Source organism: Lepidochelys olivacea (genome assembly GCF_965140295.1).
Source record: "Lepidochelys olivacea isolate rLepOli2 genome assembly, chromosome: 4".
Lineage (NCBI taxonomy): Eukaryota > Metazoa > Chordata > Testudines > Cheloniidae > Lepidochelys > Lepidochelys olivacea.
This window is the reverse complement of record NC_140414.1, coordinates 19,281,657-19,305,279: the sequence shown is the minus strand read 5'-3', so window position 1 is coordinate 19,305,279 and position 23,623 is coordinate 19,281,657. Positions and strand designations below refer to the sequence as shown.

Sequence of the window (23,623 nt, the reverse complement as noted above, 5' to 3'; positions counted from 1 at the left end):
TCTGCACCTAGTTCGGAGCAGCGGCTCCCCGTGACCGTGTGGATGCTCCACCCCGAATAAGGGAGCCTGGTCGCCCTTTAGCTTAGTGCGCTTTGATCCAGGGAGGCCGTGTTGCCTCCTGGCTGGAGCACTGGGCGAGACTCAGGACACCTGGGTGCTGTCCCCGGATAATCCACGGGCCTGCCGGGTGACCTTGGGCAAGGGGCTTCACCTCTCTGTGGCTCAGTGTAACAACAGTCACCTCCTTTGTAAAGCGCATTGAAGTCGACTGATGAAAAGTGCTACATAAGAGCGAGGTGGTGTTGTAATAACTAATATATCCATCTTGCGGGTGAGTAAACTGAGGCACGGTGTGCTTGGCAAACTTTTCAAGGCTCCAACAGTGAGTCTAGCGGAGGTGGGAAAAGAACCCATGAATCTGGACTCCCACGTCCCTGCCTTAATCATTTAACCATGTTGTCATCTCCCATTTTCCCTTCTAAACATGTTTCTCATTTTGAAAAGCTTGGTCACTAAGGAGAAAGAAATTATGTAACTAACAGGCTGAAGGCAGCAGGAAAAAGATGAATTGTCTCAAATGAATAAGGCCTGACTAGGAAATTAGTCAGAGGTGTGAAAAATCGACACTCCTGGCAACGCGGTTAAACAGACCGAACCCCGCCCCCCCGTGTAGACAGCAATAGGTCGACAGGAGAATTCTCCTCCTCTCAGAGAGGTAGAATACCTATGCTGACAGGAAGAGCCCTTTCATCAGTGCGGGTAGTGTCTTCAATGAAGTGTTACAGTAGTGCAGCTACAGTGCTGTAGCATTATAAGTGTTACTCCTGAGGGCATTCTGTGCCAAAAAATTATAAATTCTGCACACAGTATTTTAAAATTCTGCACATTTTATTTGTCATATAAATGTGGAGGCCACTGGCTGCCCAGAGGTGGGAGATCGTTATGCAGCTCCCCCGTGGGACATGGACTCAGTGGTGAGGCTGCACCCAATCCGGACACAGCGCAAGGATTGGGCCTGCCCCAGAAACACCCACCACCTTGCCCCTTCATGCCAGCTGTACCAGGTGTGGGCAGGCAGGCTCAGTAATGCAGGATCCAAGTGTGGAGGGGCTTAGCGTGGGGGGATCCAGGTGTGGTTTCAGAGGGTTCTGTGTGGGGCAATCTGGGTGCGGGTGGCTCAGTGGGGGATCTGGGTGTGGGGGGGGATCTGGATGCACAGGGGCTTGTTGGGGGGGTCTGGGTGCAGTGGTAATGGGACTCTGCAGGGGGGTCCAGAAGAAGGTGGTTGGGGCTCAGTGGGGGAAGTCTGGGTTTGGGGGGGATAGAGCTCGGCAGGGGGGTCTGGGTGTGGGGAGTTTAGTGGGGGGTCCAGGTGCAGGGGGAGTGGGGCTCAGTGGGATGGGGATCCAGTTGCAGCTGGTTGGGGCTTGGTAGGCTGGGGATCCGGGTATGGTGGCTTGTTGGGGTGGTCCAGGTGCAGGGGGAGTGAGGCTTGTCAGGGGGGTTCTGGGTGCAGAGGGAGTGGGGCTCGGCGGGATGGTCTGGTTATGAAGGGTCTGGATGCATGGGGGTTGGGCAGATGGGGAGCAGCAACCTGTATAGTGATCTCTCGCAGCTGAAGTGTGCAGGGGAGAAATCTGGGGGTGGGTCTGACACAGCCCCAGCTGCCATGCAGGGGAAGAGGAAGTCCCATCCTTCCCAGCCCAGCCGGGTTTTTCCCAGTCCTGCCCCCGCCCCACAGTGATTTACCTCTCTGTCGGCTGCCCTGGGCACACAAAACATATTGCTGGGGAGGGTCTTATGACCACTCTCGTGACTTCCCTTTGCTTCCCCATCAAAAAGCCATTTTTCTGCAAGGAAGCAAAGAAATCTGTGAGGGACATAAATTCTGTGCATGTGCAGTGGCACAGAATTCCCCCAGGAGTAAAGTGTAAACAAGCTCTAAGATACATGTGTCCTGTATCCCATGTGTCCCATTGGGTTGATAAATGGCTATCTCAGGGCCCATTACGGTTAAGATGTAAACAAAGGCTTCTTCGGTTACAATATTAAACAGTGAAGTGTGGTTCAGGGTTTCATGTTGAGTTATTGTAGGCTTACTCCCATTGTAATAACCACCATTGCAATCTTTTCAACTTTTTATTAAAAAAAACAGCGAAGAAGAAGGATAAACAGTTAAAGTATTTGAAATGTTAAGGTTTTTTTTAATTTTATTTATTCCTTATGCCCTTTCCCTTAAAGGAGTACATAGGGAAACCCACCACCACCACTATGCTTGAGAAGTACTAGTGGCACCTTAGAGACTAACCAATTTATTTGAGCATAAGCTTTCGTGAGCTACAGCTCACTTCATCGGATGCATTCAGTGGAAAAGTGAGCTGTAGCTCATGAAAGCTTATGCTTAAATAAATTGGTTAGTCTCTATGGTGCCACTAGTACGGCTTTTCTTTTTGCGAATACAGACTAACATGGCTGCTACTCTGAAACCTGTCACTATGCTTGAGAGTCTTTTACAGGGTATTAATTGGTATTAAAGACAGTCCTAACTGTCCTGACTTTTTTTGGGGGGGGGGGAGGGAAGGGGGGTTACTTTAGATGGCATAGAACTGCTGTTGTTCCTTTAAGACAAGACAAGCATACAATGTCTCTGGTACTGACTTTCACTTACATCCTCACTGCTGGAGTAATACAGGCCCAGCATGCTGTCTGATCAGCCACTGTGTGACCTGGCACTGTGCTATTCAAGGCATTGCCGGCCTTTCTGGTCACAGACTCATAGCAGTGTTGAAAAAGGTGGAGTTATCTTGGCCAAATAAGTCAAATTCTTATCAGTCAGAGGCAAAAAGAAATAATGCAGAAAAGAAAAAAGGTAGGGAAGGAAAATGACACATGAGGGAGGACGTGACAGCAGGAGCCTAAGGCTCACATGCAAGATTGTCAGGATTTAGCCAAAGCTGGTGATGTTCTCTGGTTTTCCATCTCTCTGACCTGCTCCGGTAAGGATTCTTTCAGAATTGGAACAGTGAAGACCCACCCTGTCATGGTGGATCCCAGGCTTCCGGGAGATGGTGGGGATATTGGCAGCCATGATGGTGAAGCTCACTCCTTTCAGTCTCACATTCCACTGGTCCTATCTAGTGCAACCCCAGATAAAGCAATGTCAAAGAAGGGGAGGTAACCTCTCCCATTAAAATTAACCAATCAAAACATTTTGGTGATTTAAACTGTAAACACATTCTCCCATTTCTAGAATCAGCTTGTTCTGCCAATGCATGACTTTACCAGGAGCCTTGAAGGCCTCTTATTGCCATTCTTTGAAAATAAACAACCTATTTTGTACCAATCTATTTCTCTCCTAATTTTTACTCATATTTATAAACAATTTTATGTAATAGGATGAGTTGGACTTTTGTTACCTTGGAAAATTTAGAGCACAAGCCTTTGTACAACAGTCCTCTCCAATTTATTGGATTTTGGACACAATAAGTCACATATGTGGATTTGCAAAGGGGCTTCAGCCCAGCTTTTAAAGCTGAGCCTGTTGTTTTTAATGTTCAAGTTTTCTGCATATGCCAAACCTGAGATTTGCATTCATAACATGTATTTCAATATGCAGACCCAAGTTTTGCATATACAAAAACTTGAGTGCAGAAACTTTGCAGGTACAATTTTAGAAGCTGCTTTTGACAGTTTGGCCTATAACATAAATCAGCTTCCAGGCCAAACAGCTTTTCACTGCATAACCAGATCATTGAGCCTCACTGACTATGGCAGTGCTACATAGATCTTATTTTCATATAGATAAATTGTTCCTGAATATTTCTCAGCTGAGCAGAGCACAAGCAGGATTCCTGTCAACAATAGATGCATGCACATCTGTTTTCACTTATCTTGCCTTCAACGTATCTGTTCCTCCACTGATGGGAAGAATATCTATGTGGGTAGTATCCCATTCCAGAACCCGTCTTGCAGTTTTCAGAGTGTCTGCAAGATTACCTTTAGGAGGCAACAGTTTGTTGGCAAAACAGCCTATAAGCAATATATGACAATGATTGCACATGTATTATGGCTTAATATGACACTGATATCTTCCAGGCATCACTGTGACTCCTGTAAGAAAACATTTATATGTAAACATGAATGTATTTATGAAACAAAGACCCTACACCCAGGATAAGAAAAAGGTTCATTACATATGTCAAATTTACCTTGTATTTATTTATTCTTCAGAAATCCTGGTTAAGAAAGCCTATCTGAAAAAGGAAATCTGTTATCATAAGTACATCTGAGCTTCCCCATCAATATTGTATTTGATTAAGGATTTAGAGGATTTATATTTCTAGGAAGACAGAGTATTGTTCATTGTTAATGAGGTTATTGGTAGCAAAGTTGTGTGTTAAAAATTACTTACACAAATTCTTGTTTTCTATAGCCTGAGATGCAGAAAGAAGAAAAGTCTTGAACAAGTCATGCATCAGAACAGGTGCTGCTCTTCTGGTAAGATACTCTGTGTATCACCTTACCAGAGCACAATTGTTGCCTTCAGTATAGTCATAAGTGATTTGTTTTACTTTAAACGATCCAAGCAATGAGGTTTCCATGATTTTTCTTAGGAGACTATTTAATGTTCTAATGGCCTAACCTGCAAACCTTGTACATATATAGTATCTTATTATGTGAATGATACTGCAAAACATCCATCACTGAGAATCGGCTGCATGTGGGAATGAAATATGCGTGAACCCCATGCAGAGGAACTCCATATCACAAACACTGCAGAGATCTCTGGAGAAAGTTTCCACACTTTATCCCAGAGATGGAAATTGTTAGCATGTCAGGAAGTGGGGGCCACACACAGCATGGTACAACAAATCCATGGGATTTGTTGGAGGTAACAAATGGCCATATTTATTACTCTTCGTGATACCCAGCTGTAACTGGACATAGTCAGGTTGAAGAAGTGTCCTACTTCTGGTGTGGGGGTGAGGATTATGTCCCATCACATAATCTTTTGTAATTCCTGGAGTAAAAATCACTTATTCATGCTTTGCTTGTTTGTTCAGGATTTGATTTAGTACATGAAAATAACTCCAGAGGTACTAACCATAGAGTCTGTCAGATATCCACATGTAAATATTCAGTTATCATATTAATCAGTCATCTAGGTATCCATTCCCCTGGCGACAAATACCATACATTAATCAGGAAAACAATACACCTGCTAAAAAAACACCTTGTTACATACTGTAGATTTAATCCAAGATCTAGGGTACAATATTCCTAGAGCCCTGGCATTAATGTACTGCATTGTATTAGTTGCAGAAGTGGATCTCGTGATTAAACATTGTTTTCCTCTCACTATACACCTTAGGACAGATGTGGGCAAACTACGGCCTGTGGCCCACATCTGGCCCATGGGACCGTCTTGGAGCTCTCGGCCCAGGAGGCTAGCCCCCAGCCTCTCCCCTGCTGCCTCCCCCCTCCCTCGCAACTACGCGTGGGCAGCACTCTGGGTGGCAGAGTACAGCTGCCAAACATGCTGCTCTGAGCAGCTGGGGCCGGGGGGGGGGTTGGATAAGGGGTAGGGGGTTCCGGGGGGCAGTCAGGGGACAGGGAGCAGGGGGTGGTTGGATAGGGCGAGGTTCTGGGGGGGCGGTCAGGGGATGGGGGGGGAGTCCCGGGGGGCCTGTCAGGGGTGGGGGTGTGGATAGGGGTCGGGCCAGTCAGGGGACAGGGAGCGGGGGGAGTTGGCTAAGAGGTGGGGTCCTGGGGAGCAGTTAGGGCAGGGGTGTGGATAGGTGTTGGGGCAGTCAGGGGACAGGGAGCAGAGGGGGTTGGATAGGGTCCTGAGGTCCTGGGGGGGGCCTGTCAGGGGGCAGAGGTGTGGATAGGGGTTGGGACAGTCAGGGAACAGGGAGCGGGGGGGGTCCTAGAGGAGCGATTAGGGTTGGGGGGGTCTCGGGAGGGGCTGCTCAGGGGACAAGGAGCGGGGGATGGGTCAGGGGTTTAGAAGGGGGCAGTCAGGGAGTGGGAAGTGGGAGGGGTTGGATAGGGGGTGGGGGCCAGGCTGTTTGGGGAGGCACAGCCTTCCCTACCTGGCCCTCCATACAGTTTTGCAACCCCGATGTGGCCCTCCAGCCAAAAAGTTTGCCCACCCCTGCCTTAGAAAGTACATATTTATTATAATTTTAAGAACATTTTTGTGCTCTGAGCACCAAATGAATTCATCTTTATCAGTGACTAGAACCTGGAAACTTTCATTTGGAACCAAAGCATTTTGTCAAGTGTTAGGTTTAGGGCCCTTTCAAAGTAAATTTTTATGCTTTGTGGTATAGTAGATAATCCCCCAAAACAGATGTGAGGCCGTTGCTATCAGGGACTGGGACATGGGCAGTCTGAGCTAGTGGTCAGAGCAGGAGACAGGAAATGGAACCAAAGGTCAGAACCAGTCAGAGACAAGGGTCAGACCCAGGATCAAAGTCAAAGAGTCCAACTCAGGAAAAAGGAGTAGGGACCAGGAACAGAAAAGGGAAGGGCAGGATAGGACTGAAGTTGGACAAAGCTGGGAGTGAAGTAGTTGACAGCACAGTATGTTGTAGCTGGAAACAAAGATCAATCTTGTTGCACAGATGACTTTCTGTGTCTCTTTCTGGCTTAAATAGTGTACCTGCTCCAATCAGGGGCTCCAGAGCTCCTCCAATCAGGTTCCTGTAAGCAGTACTTTTAGTGGAGCATAAGGCCCTCTGGCTCTTAACTCTCCAAGCACTAAGGTTGGTGTTGTGGATGTGGCTGCAGCTCAAGAACCTATTAGTGCTGGTCCTTTGTCTCCTCCTATCTGTTAGATTCAACATGTCTTTACTTGCTCAGCTGAGCAGGTCTATGCTTATGTAACACTGCAGTCTGCTGCTGATTCCTCATATCCCCAATGTCTGGAATAAGCATATCTCCTGCCCTTAGGAATAGAAAAATGCTACAAGGCATAAAGTATACAGGTAATGTAATCTCCCATGACAGTTACCAAGGTAAAGCGTCTCTTATAGTATACTGCAGTAAGACTTTGAAATTTAGCTTGCTAGTAAAATACAACATTCTGGAGGCAGAAGAGTGCATTTGGGTGGGAGGAGGGAATGCAGATTATTCAGGTCCAAACCAGAATACATCTGCATTTGAGTTTTTCCCCCCAATATTTTTTGAGGCATAGGGCCTGATCTACCTGGCCAACAAATTCAGAAATACCCTCTAGATACAGATTGTTAAAAAATATATTGAAAAAAGTGCAATGTCATCTTAAATGCATCCTAATTACACCCCAAATCCCCCAATAAACCATTTTTTTAAAAAAAGCTTCTTTAATACAGAGTATTAAAATACAATTATGAATAGAGCAGGGAGACACCAACCTGACATTCTGACTTAGTTTGGAATACAGAAAAAGCCATTCAACTTTTAAATGCATGAGTAAGGCAGGAGACTTTCAAACCCTAGAACTTATCCTATAAAAATTTTAAAACTCTTTGTTAAGCTCTGACATCTTTTGGCAAAATCCAACTTGCCTTACAGCAACCCTGAAGGTCTCCTGCCTTTCGTATGCATTTAAATGCTAAAGTGCATTTTTCTGTTTGTCTCAACTATGGCCCTGATCCTACAAGTTGTTCCATGTGGACAGACTCTTCACCCACTGACGCAGAACTCAGGGATCCCACAGCAGGCATCTGCGTGCACCCAGCAACTTGTGAAATAAAGAAGTGAAATTCTGGCCCTTCTAAAGTCATAAGAGTTTTGCCATTGACTTCAATAGGGCTAAGATTTCACCAACAGCCTATATCCTTGGATTGCACTTTTTATTTTTGTTTAGACTAGAATACTGGGTAGGAGACCCCCAAGAAAAGTAAGAGTCTCTTGCTTAATCTAGGAGTTGTCTTGTACGGTAGGGACACCCAAAGCACAGTCCAAACTGCCCAGAAATGTGGCTTGCAGCTGTTCTCCAATACTTTGATTCTGATTTTATCAGTTCCTGAGCCACGTGAAATAGGGAACTATTGTCTTTGCAGCAGATGGGAAACTGAGGCACAGAATTACTATGCGATTTACCCAAGGACACAAATGAAATCGGTGAGTCAGTTGGGAAATGGACCCAGGTTTTCAGAGTCCCAGTCCAGTGCCTTGTCCACTAGACTAATCTCGTTACTGGGAGATGTTAGTGCAGAATAGTGGGTGTTGGGAATGGGGTGTAGTGGGGGTGGTCTTCAGTTTAGAAAAATGCTAATGGGGAGGTGTTGCGGGTATGTTATGAGGAAAATACTGGTAGGAGCTTTGGATGGGGCAAGCACTAATGAAGGTTTAGGGGAAGGTCTGGAATGCTGATAGGCTTGTTGTGAGGGAAATGCTATTGGGGCTTTTGTGAAGACAGTTGTCCTGTTGAAGGTGGATTCTTGGAGGTTAGGGAGTAGGCAATGCGGGAGAGGTGGGAGGTATTTGGAGGAACAGTGCTGGTACCAGGGTGCCGTGATTGGGGAGAGGGTGTTGCGAGAAGTAGCGTTAGGTAAGTGAGGTACTAAGAGGGTGGCAGTAGTGGGAGGTTTGGGGGTGTGAGGTGCTGCAGAAATGGGGTGTAGTGTTTGGATGGGAGGCAGTGGGGTGCTATGGGCAGTGTTTGGAGAGGGGGTGCAGCATACAGGGGAGGCAGTGGGGCGCTGTGGGCATGTTTGGGGAGGAGGTGTTGGGGCCGGGTTAGTGCTGGGGGTGGTATGTGGGGTTTGGCGGAGGCAGGGGTGGGTGGTTTTGGTGGGCAGTGGGGGAAGAGTTGGGAGGGAGCGTGGGGGAGGCCGTGGGAGGTGGTTTTGGGGGGCGGCAGGGATGCTGGGGGCGGTGTTTGAGGAGGGGGTGTTTGGGGGCAATGTCACGGTGTGTGTGGGGGTGTGTGTGTGTGGTGGGGGGGTCCTGAAGCAGCGGGGACGGAGGAACTCTACGGGCAGCGGCAGCGGCGGCGGCGGAGGGAGGCCCCGGCTCTCCGCGCCCCGCCCCGCGCTCTCCTCCGCCCCCCCTGCGCCGGCCGCTGCCGTTGGGAGCCGAGAGCGGAGCCACTCGCTGGTCCCGCGCCGCCGCCGCCTGCGCCATGAGCTTCTTGTTGTGAGTAGCGCCGGGCTCGTGCTGCCCCCACCCCCGGCCGCTGGCCCTTGGGACGGGGGACCCCCCCCCGCCCCCCGTCTCTGCTTCTTTCCCCTGGAGCCCCCCCCCTTCCTCCCCTTTCTCCCATGCAGACCCGGCTCGTGTCCACTGCGGTACCGGAGCAGCTCAGAGGCTCCCTCCCTCGTGGTTCCTCACAGCCACCATGAGCCCGCTCCCTGAGCCGGTCCCTCCGGCAGCACAGGGGCTGTGCTCACCCGCTTCCCCCGGCCCTTCGCTCCCCTCTCCCGCTCCCCCAAAGCCCTGCCCGGCGGCGGAGAGCCGTGGCGCGCTCTCTGCCCCTGGGGGTGCTCTTGATGCAAGTGGGCAGAGGGCGGTCGCCCCTGGTTTTGGCTGAGGCCAGCCGCGCGTGCCGCCGCCGCTGCTGCGGAGAAATAGACATCTTGGACAATAACACTGAGAAATCCCCATCCGCCTTCCCTGGGCTGGCCCTGAACCCGCCGTGCAAGTGTTGGTGTAACATGGTGTTCTGTTGTTCCTGTTCCATGTCTCCTAACGCCGGCCCGAGGGTTTGGGGCAGTGGGGAGGAGCGGTTCTTGTGAGTCCTGGTTTTTTGTTTTTTGGTTTTTTTTTAACAACATTTTTTTAAAAGGGTAGATTTCTAAAAGGAGAAGTTCAGGATTACATGGGACTGGGACCACCGGACAGCCTTGTAAATCTCTCTCGGGCATGTAGAGGGCACAGTTTGTTTTCATAGAGGGAAACATGTTGGCATATTTCCTTCCTGGAGCTTGTAAATAAAAAAATGAAAAGGGAGGGCGGGGAAGGTTTAAAGGAAAAAAAGGTACAGGAAATAAATCACTGCACTCCATTAATATAGAGAAGTGAGACTTTCTCAAATGTTACTCTGCAAGGACTATTCTGAATTTGCTCAACTGGGTAATATGGAAGTAGGCCAATGTTCATAAAAAATCTGCAGAGGGAAACACAAGGTAGGTACTAAGTTAGACTTTTTCTTTTCAAACTAACTAAAAATATGTGCAGCAAAAACCTTTTAACATGAGGTATTTTGGCTGATGTGTTAATGTAGTCTATTCAGCCTAATAAAACATTAGGAATTAAAAGTTAATTAAGGATTCAGATATTCCTTGTGCAGATGACTACCTTTCATCTGCTATAAATATAGCAAGCCAGGTAGGTAAGAAGGTGCTGACTGGATGGATGATAATGAAAAGGCAATTGTTTACTGCAAGGATACAAAGATCCTATAGGAATTAGTGACAAATCAGACACATGTAATACCTATGTTTTGCTATTCAGCTTCATAGACTAGAGTGGAACTGAATGATCCTTGTTTCTCCCCTTGGGAGTGGAAAGAAGGTACTTAAGACAATTAGTGTAAACCAGTTCAGTGACCTATTAACTAAACTGAGATGCACTCCAAAGGAGGAGGGGGTGGAATTACACAGCTGAAAAAGATAGCATTTAATAGTTAAACTGGGGCCTAAATGGAGTTTACAAAACCTACTGGTGCTTAAAATTAAGCACATACATAAGTCTTTGCTGGACTAGTGGCGTGGTATCTGAAAGGTGGTGAAGGCTTATATTGATAACTGTTAGATGCCTGTATGGTTGGCCTGATTCTGAAGAGCATGGGAGGAGATGCTTTCCTCTTGGGAACTGGAGTAGTAGTGACTCTCATCATGGAGAGACACTATTCTCTCTGTAATTAAGATTGTTATTAGCTTCTTTTTATAAACCTAGTCATTACATTGGTTAAGTTTGCCAAAACCAACCCAATTCATCTGAAATTGCAGATGCAGTATCTTAGTCCAGGGTAGAATTGGTAGATACCTACCAGCTGAATGACCAAGGTTGCTAGTCAGTGGTAGATACAAAAGATTATTGGGTGGCAGGGGCGCTGTCCTGGTTCGAAGCTTAGCTGTTCCCCTCTTCCACCATCCCAAGCTGCTGTGAAAGAGGGTGGGTGACACCAGAATGCTGTCCTTGGATTCTGGTGTGTGTCTGAGAGTGGGGGGTTGGTTTCATAATCCATGGCCCCAGGCTAATTGGTGTCAGAAAAATGTGAAGCTCTACTTTCTCTGGCTGCTGAAAGAGAAAGATAAACTTTCTGTCTCTTCTCCTTTTCCAGAGCCTCCTGGCTTTTGGAATGGGGTGAAGCAGGTCTCTGCTACTCTGTCATTTCCTCCTAGCCTCCATTGGTCAGGGTCAACTTCCTGTATGAATAACTTCAGTGCCTGTTTCTGTTGCTGCTCAGCAAAGCCAGGAACAGCAGCAAAGGTACTGGAGCTGTCTGCCGACTCAGGAGGACAGACTGCATTTGGTTATAATTGAAAGAGTTTCTTTTAGATCTTAAGGTCTAGACATTTAAATGTTTTTTTAAAGTTTAAATTCAGCAGAAATGGATGCCCTGTTTTCTTCCCCGCCTAGCTTTCAGCTTCCTACTGGCAAGTAGATATTTCAAGCATTTTTGATATTTCAAGCATCTTCGTAAAAATGGTTAGTGTTATGTCTCCTCAATTTCTTCCCTCCCTCAAATTATCTTTTATTATCCTGATTACACCCATCAAAAACAAAATCTTATGTAACACATGAACATGTTTACATATTCAATATCTCATTCACTTTTTAGGCTGCAAAATAAACACACTTTTTTAGACATAGCTTCAGGAGAAGGCTTAATTGCTGCTGCAGGTAACAAAGTGTTTTCCCCTCCTTCCCCCCCTTTCTCCAGTCCAATCATACAGTGCTCTCTTCTTATTTTCCAACTGGGTACACATTTTTATATTTATCTGGTGCAGTTTCATTATGAAGGTTTTATAAAGATGCTTCTGTTAGGTGTACCATATGGTGATGTACCAATCCTCTATACAAGTGCAGGTTATATCTTCATTAAATGCTATAATTCTCCAATTTGCCATGGAAGCACAAGATAAAATCATACGTTCTCCTTGTCAACTGAGTTTCCAAATAACACAGCAGTTGTGTTCTTATGGGGCCCAATCATGCCGGGTGCTGAGTGCCTCCTGAAATGTGGAGAATATTCTCAATTTCCATTTATCATACCATGATTATTCCATTCTTTTGATAGGGTTAGTTAGTGGTCAGCATGGAGTGCATTTGCTCAGTTTTATCTACCTATGTGCGAAGAATTCAAGGGGACATTTTCAACTTGAAAATAGCATTTCTTTTAAAATAAAAGTGTACCTACTATTATCAAAATAATATCTAATGTTATCATTGAGAGAAGTTAATGAATTTTAAAAAATGTTTTATTTACTGCTTGTATTTAACAGAAATGTTGTAGGTTGTCACTTTTACTGTATAATCAATATTTCCCACATTGAAAAGATCCTTGCAAACATCTATATGGGAGCAAAAAAAAAAAGATATGGAATATACTCTTTAACAGGTCGTGCTATCAAAAGCTGGGTAAAAAATAAAAAAGTTAAGTTCCAAAAAATTCAGTTTGACAGATTCCTTTCAAAAGGAAATTACAGCAGAGTTGCAGAAATCATAGTCTGCATCTCCAAGGAAGAAATTAAAGATAGTTCTGTAGGCGTACCATCTGGCAACTTGCTACTGCTATCCTGAATTACTAAAACTGCCCTAGCAAAGAAGCTACATCAAAAAATGATTTTTAATAAAAATCCCTGACATAATTCAGGATCCTAAATTTTTTATTATCCAACAGTTGTGTACCTTTAAGATTATGTAATCCCCCATCCTTAAGGCCAATATAGAGTTTCATATTTTTTAATTTTTTATTAAAATGAGCAGTCAGAATTGTCACATGCAGATTTCTGGCGAAAAAGAGCTGTAGGAAACAATTTCTGTGAGTTTATATTTGTTGAGATATATGCATTATTTACTGGTAAAATTTACATAAGCAGTCTCCCAATAAACATCAGTGTGAAGGTGACCTGTAAACAAAGGGAAAAATGTGCTTCTTTCAATATTGTTTTTTGTTTCTTCGTGATGTTAAAATAAGACCTGACATTTTTGTTTTTAAATCTACAAAAGTCAGATTTATACATATGAAGGCCAGAAAAGAAATGTGTGCCTGCTCTTTTCCCACCTTCCTCCCTTCACTACTTCTTGCAGGTCCACTTCAAAATCAGAACTATAAAAATCATAAACTACAGAATAGATATACTTTAGATAATTTTCTTGACTGACAAGAACTGTCTTTTGTGCCTCCTCTAGCCCACTCAATGCTCTTGAAGAACTGTCTGGCTATTCTCTACTTTTCTCAGCTTTGCCAGAAGTCAAGCCAGTCTGTTGTTGTTTTGCTCCCTACAATAATCTCTCTCTCTCTTTCCTCTTCCCACTCTAGTGTCCTGGCTGCTGCAATTGGGGGGGGGGAGGGAGGAGTTTCCACTACTTTATCTGTCCCTAACCTCTATTGTTGGGGGATCCTTCCCAGTGATGCTTCTTGTAGGATTCCTAAGGTACTGCAGAATGAAACTGTCCTGATTCTGGTCAGTTTCATAGGTGCTCATCCGGTTTCCAATAACAGTTGTGAAAAGCCACCATCTGTTCAGTTTACACTCTGCTACAGTTTGGGAGACCTCAGAGCTACAGTAAAGGCATTGGACTGTGTGCAGACTCTGAAGGACACTCATGTTGATTACATTCTGTGTGTATTTCGAAGGTTTTCTTTGCAACTGTAAGGTGCTAGAAACTTCCTTTTTTTAAAAACTGAAACTCCTGAGAGTTTAGATTTTGCTGAAGCTAATGAAACTTAGCTGGGACAGCGTCCTACTCACCATATGCAAGGGAATTTTCCAAGCCCTGGTGGCAGCAGTGCCAGGTCTCAAGTAAACCTTACTTACTGTGAAAGTAAAGACAGGTTTCAGAGTAGCTCACGAAAGCTTATGCTCTAATAAATTGGTTAGTCTCTAAGGTGCCACAAGTCCTCCTTTTCTTTTTGTGAAAGTAAAGTGTCACAACTGGTTCCATATGCCACAATGTCATCCAAAGAGTCCTAATAATCCCTCTTGAGGCTATGGTTTATGGAACCAGTTTGTGACACTTAATTTCACAACAAGGATTTTTAGTAATTATAAAGATAATTGGCTGTTTAAATATATAGTCTTACCAAAAATCTGTTTAACATTATTTAAACAAAGTATTTTCAAATGGTGTAGCTAAAAGTACTCATCACTTCTGTTCAGCTCCTATTTTCAAAGGGTCAGAGTCCAAGGATTTGCTCCCATGCTGGCAGCTCGGGTCTTTCACTTTATATCTCTTTGTGATCCCTTCTTTGAAAGCTGTCGGAAACCCAAATACTGAACACAGTACTAAAGCCTAAATGAAAACCCCCATTTTCCTAGTTGCCCCATCTTTAATATAATTTATTTTGCAATTATCAGACTGTCTTGACAATGTCTTTTAAAATGCTTGGTTTCAGAGTAACAGCCGTGTGTCAAGGTTCCTCCCCCACTCTGAACTCTAGGGTACAGATGTGGGGACCTGCATGAAAACCTCCTAAGCTTACTTTTACCAGCTTAGGTTAAACTTCCCCAAGGTACAAATTAATTTTATCTTTTGTCCTTGGAATAACCACTGCCACCACCAAACTCTAACTGGGTTTACTGGGAAACGTAGTTTGGACACATCTTTCCCCCAAAAATCCTCCCAACCTTTGCACCCCACTTCCTGGGAAAGGTTTGGTAAAAATCCTCACCAATTTGCATAGGTGACCACAGACCCAAACCCTTGGATCTGAGAACAATGAAAAAGCATTCAGTTTTCTTACAAGAAGACTTTTAATAGAAATAGAAGTAAATAGGAGTAAAGGAATCACCCCTGTAAAATCAGGATGGTAGGTACCTTACAGGGTAATTTAGATTCAAAACATAGAGAATCCCTCTAGGCAAAACCTTAAGTTACAAAAAAGACACACAAACAGAAATAGTCATTCTGTTCAGCACAATTCTTTTCTCAGCCATTTAAGGAAATCATAATCTAACGCATACCTAGCTAGATCACTTACTAAAAGTTCTAAGACTCCATTCCTGTTCTATCCCTGGCAAAGCAGCATACCAACAGACACAGACCCTTTGTTTCTCTCCCTTCTCCCAGCTTTTGAAAGTATCTTGTCTCCTCATTGGTCATTTTGGTCAGGTGCCAGCGAGGTTACCTTTAGCTTCTTAACCCTTTACAGGTGAGAGGATTTTTCCTCTGGCCAGGAGGGATTTTAAAGGGGTTTACCCTTCCCTTTACATTTATGACACACCCCCCCAATAACATCAGCCACACTATCAGAGGCTCGTTCACCTGCACATCCACCAATGTGATATATGCCATCATGTGCCAGCAATGCCCCTCTGCCATGTACATTGGTCAAACTGGACAGTCTCTATGTAAAAGAATAAATGGACACAAATCAGATGTCAAGAATTATAACATTCATAAACCAGTCGGAAAACACTTCAATCTCTCTGGTCACGCGATTACAGACATGAAAGTTGCGATATTACAACAAAAAAACTTCAAATCCGGACTCCAGCGAGAAACTGTTGAATTGGAATTCATTTGCAAATTTGATACTATTAACTTAGACTTGAATAGAGACTGGGAGTGGCTAAGTCATTATGCAAGGTAACCTATTTCCCCTTGTTTTTTCCTACCCCCCCCCCCAGACGTTCTTGTTAAACCCTGGATTTGTGCTGGAAATGGCCCACCTTGATTAACATACACATTGTAAGGAGAGTGGTCACTTTAGATAAGCTATTACCAGCAGGAGAGTGGGTTTGTGTGTGTGTGTTGGGGGGTGTGTGTGTGAGAAAACCTGGATTTGTGTTGGAAATGGCCCAACTTGATTATCACACACATTGTAAGGAGAGTGATCACTTTAGATAAGTTATTAGCAGCAGGAGAGTGGGGTGGGAGGAGGTATTTTTTTCATGCTTTGTGTATATATAAAAAGATCTACACTTTCCACAGTATGCATCTGATGAAGTGAGCTGTAGCTCACGAAAGCTTATGCTCAAATAAATTGGTTAGACTCTAAGGTGCCACAAGTACTCCTTTTCTTTTTTTAAAATGCTTGTTGCTTTATTTTTCCCTTTATGATCCCTTGGGAACTCAGAAAAGTTCTAGAAAACTTTTCTTCAGTATTACACATACACTGCCTTATCACAGGGTTGCTCCCAAGCTCTGGGCTACTGGGACAGACTTTCTCCTTCATCAGTGCCACTACTCCTACCCCATTTGTTGAATCAAAATAAGAACTGAAATACCTCCTGATGCAGGGAACCCCATATGCTCTTACAAAGAACTGTAGGGTCTTTTCCCACCCCCAAATAGGTGTGTGCCTACCATGCTTGAGCTATTGCTGCTTCTCCTTCAGATTATTAGAGCCAAATCATGTGTGGTATGCTCATTTGAGCTCCCAGCTACGAGATGAAATAGTACTACCCTGGGAGTGGTAGAATTATGGGGATGACTTTAAAACTCCATGATACTAGTGATGTTGCAATGAATTTTAAAGTCCAGAGATCACATCTGAAAGACTTCTGTACATAACATTTTATCTTCTGAGATACATAAATGAAGGACTGAATGGATACTGCGGTTGGACATTTTTTTTATTTATTTATGCCGGGTGCGGTGTGTAAAAGAAGCATTAGTTTAAAAAACAAACAAAGACATTGACAAAGAAATAACATAGTTCATTGTGGAGATTTCTTACATGTTCACCACCACAATAACTACTGCATCTTAATTACTTCCAAAATGTGTCCTTTTATGCCAAAATTGTTTCATACTTCTAATTTCCCCTTGATGTTTATTTTTCTGAGCCTATACTACTAGTTATTATAGTTGTAAAATGAAAATAAGAACAGAACCCTGACCACTTTCAGAGGCAAGATTTCTGTGTGCAACGTTGTTTATTTTGATCCTTTAATAATATTTCTTTTGAAAGTACATCATACGTGTTTTTGATAAGACTGTGCTGAGTCCTTGAATTTAGAACTGTACCATCCTACAGGAGATTGTGGTAACAAGACACCAGAGGTACAATTTTTTGTCCCCTGTTTGCAAAAGGATGAAGATGGGTATTGGAAAGTGATTATATATTAACTGTTGTTGCAAATGTTACTTTTTTAAAGCTTCATAAACATGGTGATGTCCTGGTACATTGACAGAAATCAGATATGTTCATGAAACTGCTTGTCTATATTAGCAAATCTCTGCAATTTTATCCGTTACATGATTAGACCTTCTACTTATCCTCCCTTGGCACTAGATTATTGTTGTTTCCATTAGTATTTAACTTGCAGCCTCAGTACTCAACTTTACGCAAAAGTAAATAAATGAAACTTAACTAGGGAAATAAAACCTCTCTTGATTTTATTTTAAAAAGGAAAAACTAGAAGGCTATTTTTATTAGTCTATCTTAGCTCTGCAGTAGTATACAATAGGAAATACTGTGGTACTGTAGATATTAATAGGAAATTTTACTGGCAAATTAAATAAACTGCAACATATGCTTTGGCATGTCTTATTGCTTAATTAACCAAAACGTTCCTACTAAGTCTGGGAAACAGTGAGCTTGCTGAAAAAATGAGATGTAACTGTATGAGAAACTTTACTGTCAGAGGATTAGAGCAAGGAAGGTCATCAGTCACATTGACTCAGTTGTTGCAGAATCCCTTTATGACAATGAGGAATATTCCTTTGTCACATTCTACAGACCATCTTTTATTTTCTTCCCATTAAATTTAAATTGAGTGGGATTGCATGAATCCAGTGTTTAGCTTTGCTTTCTCATGGTTTTTTTTTTTTTACATAGCCATCTAGAAACATCTTGTAGAATCATCATTTGGCTTGACATTGCGTGCTCTGTACCTGGTTTTGCTTTTGTGGCAATAACACATAACTGGTTAGAGTTGCTCTAGGTCATCTGTTTCATGACACTGCTAGTACCGTTGGAGGAGGACTACTAGAATGCATTTGTATCATCATGCTGAGTATTATCCTCTGCTCTAAGTCAGCAGAGACTGAGCTATCAAAAGGTAGCTGAAAAAATCTAAAAACTCCTTTGAAAGTGTGGATGAGAGTTCTTTTGGTCCTTCTTACTTTTCTCACTGACTCCAGTGGGAGCTCTTCCTGAGTAAACCCTTTGTATGACTCATCTTTTCACAAAGAAATACACTGAACGTTAAAAATGAGATTACTCCTATAGAGATATACTCTGAAGTATTATAGTAACATCCAGTGATTCTGACTGAATTTTCTCAAACTGTGTGTGTCCAGGCATTTTGAGTATGGACCAGTTTAGATATAACTGATTACAAGATGGATCTTCTGTTCATTTCACTTTTCTACAGGAGGTGCTTTTCATATGACCTGCTTTTTCATTAATAGATTCCAACACCAAAAGGGACCATTGTGATCACTTAGTCTGACTTCCTGTAAAAACAGACCATGGAACTTGCACCAAAATAATTCCTAGAGCACGTCTTCTGGAGAAACATTCAATCTTGATTTAAAAATCGTCAGTGATGTAGAATCCACCATGACCCTTGATAAGTTGTTCCAATGATTAATTACTCTCAGTTAAAAATCTATCCCTTATTTCCGGTCTGAATTTGTCTAGCTTCAACTTCCAGTAATTGGCTCATGTTACACCTTTCTCTGCTAGACTGACGAGCCCATTTTTCAGCATAACTGTCTTGATGCATTCACTTTCCCAAGGCTGGCCGAGCAGCACTCCCATGTTGACATATCAGGTGCATCCAGAACACATTAAGGTCTATGCAGGGACTCTGGAAGTGGGAACAGAGGTGTGGTAGAAGGGAAGGAAGAGCTAGAGGGTGAGGATCTAGAGACACGTGGTGGATGCTTCAAACCCCACTTCAGAGAAACTTGACCTTACTTCTCCCTTTCCCCCCACTCCATTTAGATATTTTTTTCTGAATTCCCCACCTCTGTTTACAAAGTAGCACTGCAGTCTCTTAGTACCACAGAGCTGCTATTAGTTTTGCTGGAGGGGCAGGAGTAGCTCCTGTTGCTAAAGCGTTCAGAACATCATCCTGATAGAATCATAGAATATCAGGGTTGGAAGGGACCTCAGGAGGTCATCTAGTCCAACCCCCTGCTCAAAGCAGGAACAATCCCCAACTAAATCATCCCAGCCAGGGCTTTGTCAAGCCTGACCTTAAAAACTTCTAAGGAAGGAGATTCCACCATGGATTGCAGCTGAGCACTCCTGCTCATCAGTACTTAGCCACACAGTAGCCACGCCATCAGGTGCGGCAGGTTGCTGTGGTTCTGGGACAGCAGATCTAGCCTAAGAGGTAACTGCAGCGGGTCGGCCACCGAAAGACTCAGCAGCATGCCAAACCAGTGCTGGCAAGGCCACGCCAGGGCTATGAGGATGAGAGATACTTTGTCTTGCTTTGCCTTGAGCAGGACCCTGTGGACAAATGGCACCAGCGGAAAGGCGTATATCAGCGCTCCCGACCATGGAATCAGGAAGGTGTCCACTAGGAATTACTTGTCTCTGCTGTGCAAGGAATAGTATATGTGGCACTTCCTGTTCCATCTGGACGCAAATAGGTCCATCTGGGGAGTCCCCCGCCTTTGGAAGATAAGACTGACCACCTCTGGATGGAGGGACCAGTCGTGGTGAGATGAGAAGATGCTGATGAGGTGATCTGCCAGGACATTCTTCGTTCCGGGAAGGTGGGCGACCACCAGATGGATGGCATGCCGCATAGCATGCAGAAGTCCCAGAGGCTGAGTGCCTCCCGACACAGGGCTGACGACCTGGCGCCACCCTGCCTGTTGATGTAATAAATTGCCGCTGTATTATCCATGAGGACCTGCACCACCTTGCCTTTCAGGTGGGGCAAGAACACCTCAGAGGCCCGGCACACTGCCTTGAGCTCCCTGATGTTGATATGGAAGGCAAGATCGTGCTGCAGCCAACGGCCCTGGGTGTTGAGCTCACCCAGGTGGGGCCCTCAGCTCAGGTCCGACATGTTCGAGACCAGGATGAGCGATGGTGATGGCGACAGAAAGGGAACTCCCTGCAGCACTGACTTGGATACTAGTATATCATTCTGTTCTTGTGAATATAATAGTTAACTTACTGATTAGAATTCTCCTAAATTGTTAGCAGTCTCACAGTTCCACTCTCACATGTTACATCATCTCTACCAGAAATTATATTTTAAATGACTGGAAGTATTGCTTCCAGTAGTGGGTTGAGTCTCTAATTCTGTGCCATGTTCTGTAGCTCTCAGCTTTATGTTACACATTTCGGTGGTGCTCTGTTCACGTGGTGGCTTTTCTTTCCATCTAAATGTGTGAATTGACTGAGCAGTTCATCATTTTTTCATGGTTCAAAATCATTGTCTCAAATGCACAAAGACAAAACCCCCATTCTTTTGTAATTAATTAATGTAAAAGTACTTTTCCCCCTGAGACTGTGTCTCTAAATGTTTAGAAGCAGTGAATTTTTTGTGATTCAGAAGTGAATGGCTTCCACGCTCTTCTCCCATTCCCTCTCCACTTGGAGGAAAAAATGTGGCCATTAAGAGCCTTTTGGTCTATTAAGTCTTGACCTTAAATACATTGACTTATATCACTTCAATAAAACTTCAAATATCTAGAAGGCTGTAGGCATTCTTCCCTTCCCCCACAAAAAAAGTCTCTTGTTTCCTCTTGAACTGTTTCTGGTTCCAAATTTCTGTCTGTCTTTTGTGCGAAGACATTTCTGCCTCACTTGTTTATCCTCTGGTTAGTCTCTCTCTCCCCCTTTCTTACAGTCCACAGCTGCCATTTAGCATCTGTCCATTTATATACTTACTGTGATCCCATCCCGTCTTGGTTCTCTTTACTCTAAACATTATAGCTTCGTCCCCTCTCTCTGAGTTATTTTGGTTGCCCTTCATCACACCTGCATCACAGGGTGTTGGGACAGGGCCCAGAATGCCCCTCTGCCCCCTTCCCACAAGCCACAGCACCAGAATGGGAAGAGGTGCTCTGTGGGATAGCTGCCCATAATGCACCGCTCCCAATGCTGCTGCAAGTGCCGCAAATGTGGCCACGCCAGTGCGCTGTCAGCTGTCAATTTGGACAGACTGCAGCGCTTTCCCTACTGCGCTGTCCGAAGGCGGGTTTAACTCACAGCGCTCTACATCTGCAAGTGTAGCCATGCTCTTAGTCTCTTTTCTGTTGTCTTGTGAGTTGTAACGATAGTAGGTAACACCTGTTCAGGCATCTGTATTTTCGTTTTAGCTATATATGATACTTCTTTGCAGGAGTCAAGCAATTTTAGCTGACATTAGTTATATCGTGATATGAAATCTGGTACATATTGCATTAAATATTGAGGATTATGTAATGAAGCCCCCTCCCTCCCCCGCACCTCCCGATCAGCTGTTTCGTGGCATGCGGGAGGCTCGGGAGGGGGAGGAGGAGGAGCGAGGGCACGGCAGGCTCGGGGAGGGGGCGGGAAGGGGTGGAGTGGGGGCAGGGCTGGAGCAGAGCAGGGGGTTGAGCAGTGAGCGCCCCCCGGCACATTGGAAAGTTGGCCCCTGTAGCTCCAGCCCCGGAATCGATGCCTAGACAAGGAGCCGCATATTAACCTCTGAAGAGCTGCATGCGGCTCCGGAGCCCCAGGTTGGCCACCCCTGGCCTATGCAATGTAGTTAGGTCAACCTAACCCCCTACTGTAGACACAGCTAGGTTGACAGAAGAATTTGTCCATTGACCTACCTACTACTTTTCGGAGAGATGGATTTTCTACATTGCTGGAAAGTTTTTTTTCTGTCAATGTAGGATGCATCTACACCACAGTCCTACCGAGGCATAGCTGTGCTGCTGTAGTGTAGATATACCTAAGTGTATACCTTCATGTTTCTACACGATGTTTGGACTACTTTTTCTGGTTTTCCACGTTTGTATCATCAGCCAGTTTTATTTACCTTATAGAAAGAGGTAGAATTACAAACATGTATTTAATAGTGTGACCCTTTGTGAAATGCATCTCTTTTTTGCAAATCGCTTAACTATTTCTTATTGATATCTTTAAAAAAATAAAGCTTTGAACCCCATTTCTAAACTATCTAGATAGCATGGGAACAAAAGAAACTCTGCCCCTGCAGGTCAGCCATCTCTGTCTCTGGTTGGATTTACCTTAGCCATTCACAAAGTGTTTTTCAAAAAAGTGCTGATCAGTTACAGTTGTTTTTTGTGCACTCACAATATCAAATCAGTTCCTTAAATCCAGTTTTGTTTGCTGTTTCTAATTTGCTCTTTAATTAATTAACTTCAAGAATTTGTGTACAGTTTGGGTTCTGAAAATCCATGCTTCTTGCCCTCCATTATGTTGTATCTAAATAGAATTGAAGGATAATATCATCACAAAGAGATTAGTTAGGCTGCAAAGGGATATAACTAGAAATAATGAAGTGACATTAAGAATAGTTTGGCTTGAATACCAGGAAATTTCTTATTGATGAGATCTGTGTAATTATAGAATAGTCTCTCAATGGAAGAGATAGAAAGAAGCCTGTTGTATGAAACATTTTCACCTTGACTGGATAAAGAATGGGGAGAAAAGTATTGTAGTGAACACTGCAGCACTGAGAAATCAAAAATGGGAAAGTCTTGTTAATCATCTAGTCTAGACCGATATGAGTCTGTATATGACATGCAAACTTTATTCCTTTCTTAATGTTTCTCATAGCTATTGTGTAGTTGTAGTCAGACTTGGTATCAAAAGTGGGCTTGGTGTTTTGGGTTTTGTGTTTTTTTTTAAATTTCTTTTGGAATCTACATAACTTTATCATCAGTAACGGTGATTTATAATCTTCATGTCTGATTTCTTGTGGGCCCTGGTATATCACAATGTGTGTTGTCCTGTCTGTCGTATCTGTACCCATTTGTCCTTCATCCCATGGCCCCACCAAATTACTGCCTTCTTTGTAATGCTCCACTGTCTCATGCTTACCATTGCATTAAGTGCAAGTTCCTCATCCTCTCAGATCCCCTACATGTCTGTGCACATGCTCGTATCTCTCCGTCTTCCTGATTGCCTGTCCCTCTTGTTACTTCACCCATGCTACTCTTGCATGGAATGCCTTTCCAAACTTTTGCCAAGTGTCCTCCCTCTCTACACTTTAATCTCTTCAGAACTAACTTCTTCTATAGGACCTTCCTATGTCAAGATTTCTGAAAGCATATTGACATTATAATCCCCCAAGCAGCCTAGACCTTCTTTCTATACTTTCTGTTCTGTGTGTTTAACTTGTATGTGACAAATCTAACAGACTGCTGTCTAATATTTAGACCACGGGTCTCAAACACACGGCCCGTGGAGTATTTCCTGCAGCCCGCCATAGGCGCCAACTCCACCGGCAGCCAAGCTCCCCTCCCCACCTGCCTTCCCCCTTCCCTCCCCCAGTGCACCGCGTCCCCGCCCCTCCGCCTACCTCCTAGCACTTAGGACTTT

The 23,623-nt window shown here is 44.1% G+C and overlaps 1 protein-coding gene across 3 annotated transcripts in view; it reads left to right on the top strand.

Annotated features, from left to right (window-relative positions):
• Positions 1-182: 182 nt before the first annotated feature.
• The window catches only part of MOB1B (MOB kinase activator 1B), a gene marked incomplete at its 5' end in the record, with an annotated part of 84,192 nt that continues 60,751 nt past the window's right edge, over positions 183-23,623 (top strand). Inside the window, 2 exons of one of the 3 annotated variants that reach the window (XM_084626345.1) lie at positions 183-331; positions 4,433-4,497. Coding sequence is in view for 2 of the 3 variants with exons in the window: in XM_084626343.1 (XP_084482469.1) it covers positions 9,648-9,724 (77 nt within the window). Of the gene's footprint in view, positions 332-4,432; positions 4,498-9,046; positions 9,130-9,647; positions 9,725-23,623 lie in introns of those variants that run through there. The other 2 variants (XM_084626344.1, XM_084626343.1) reach the window with 2 other exon arrangements.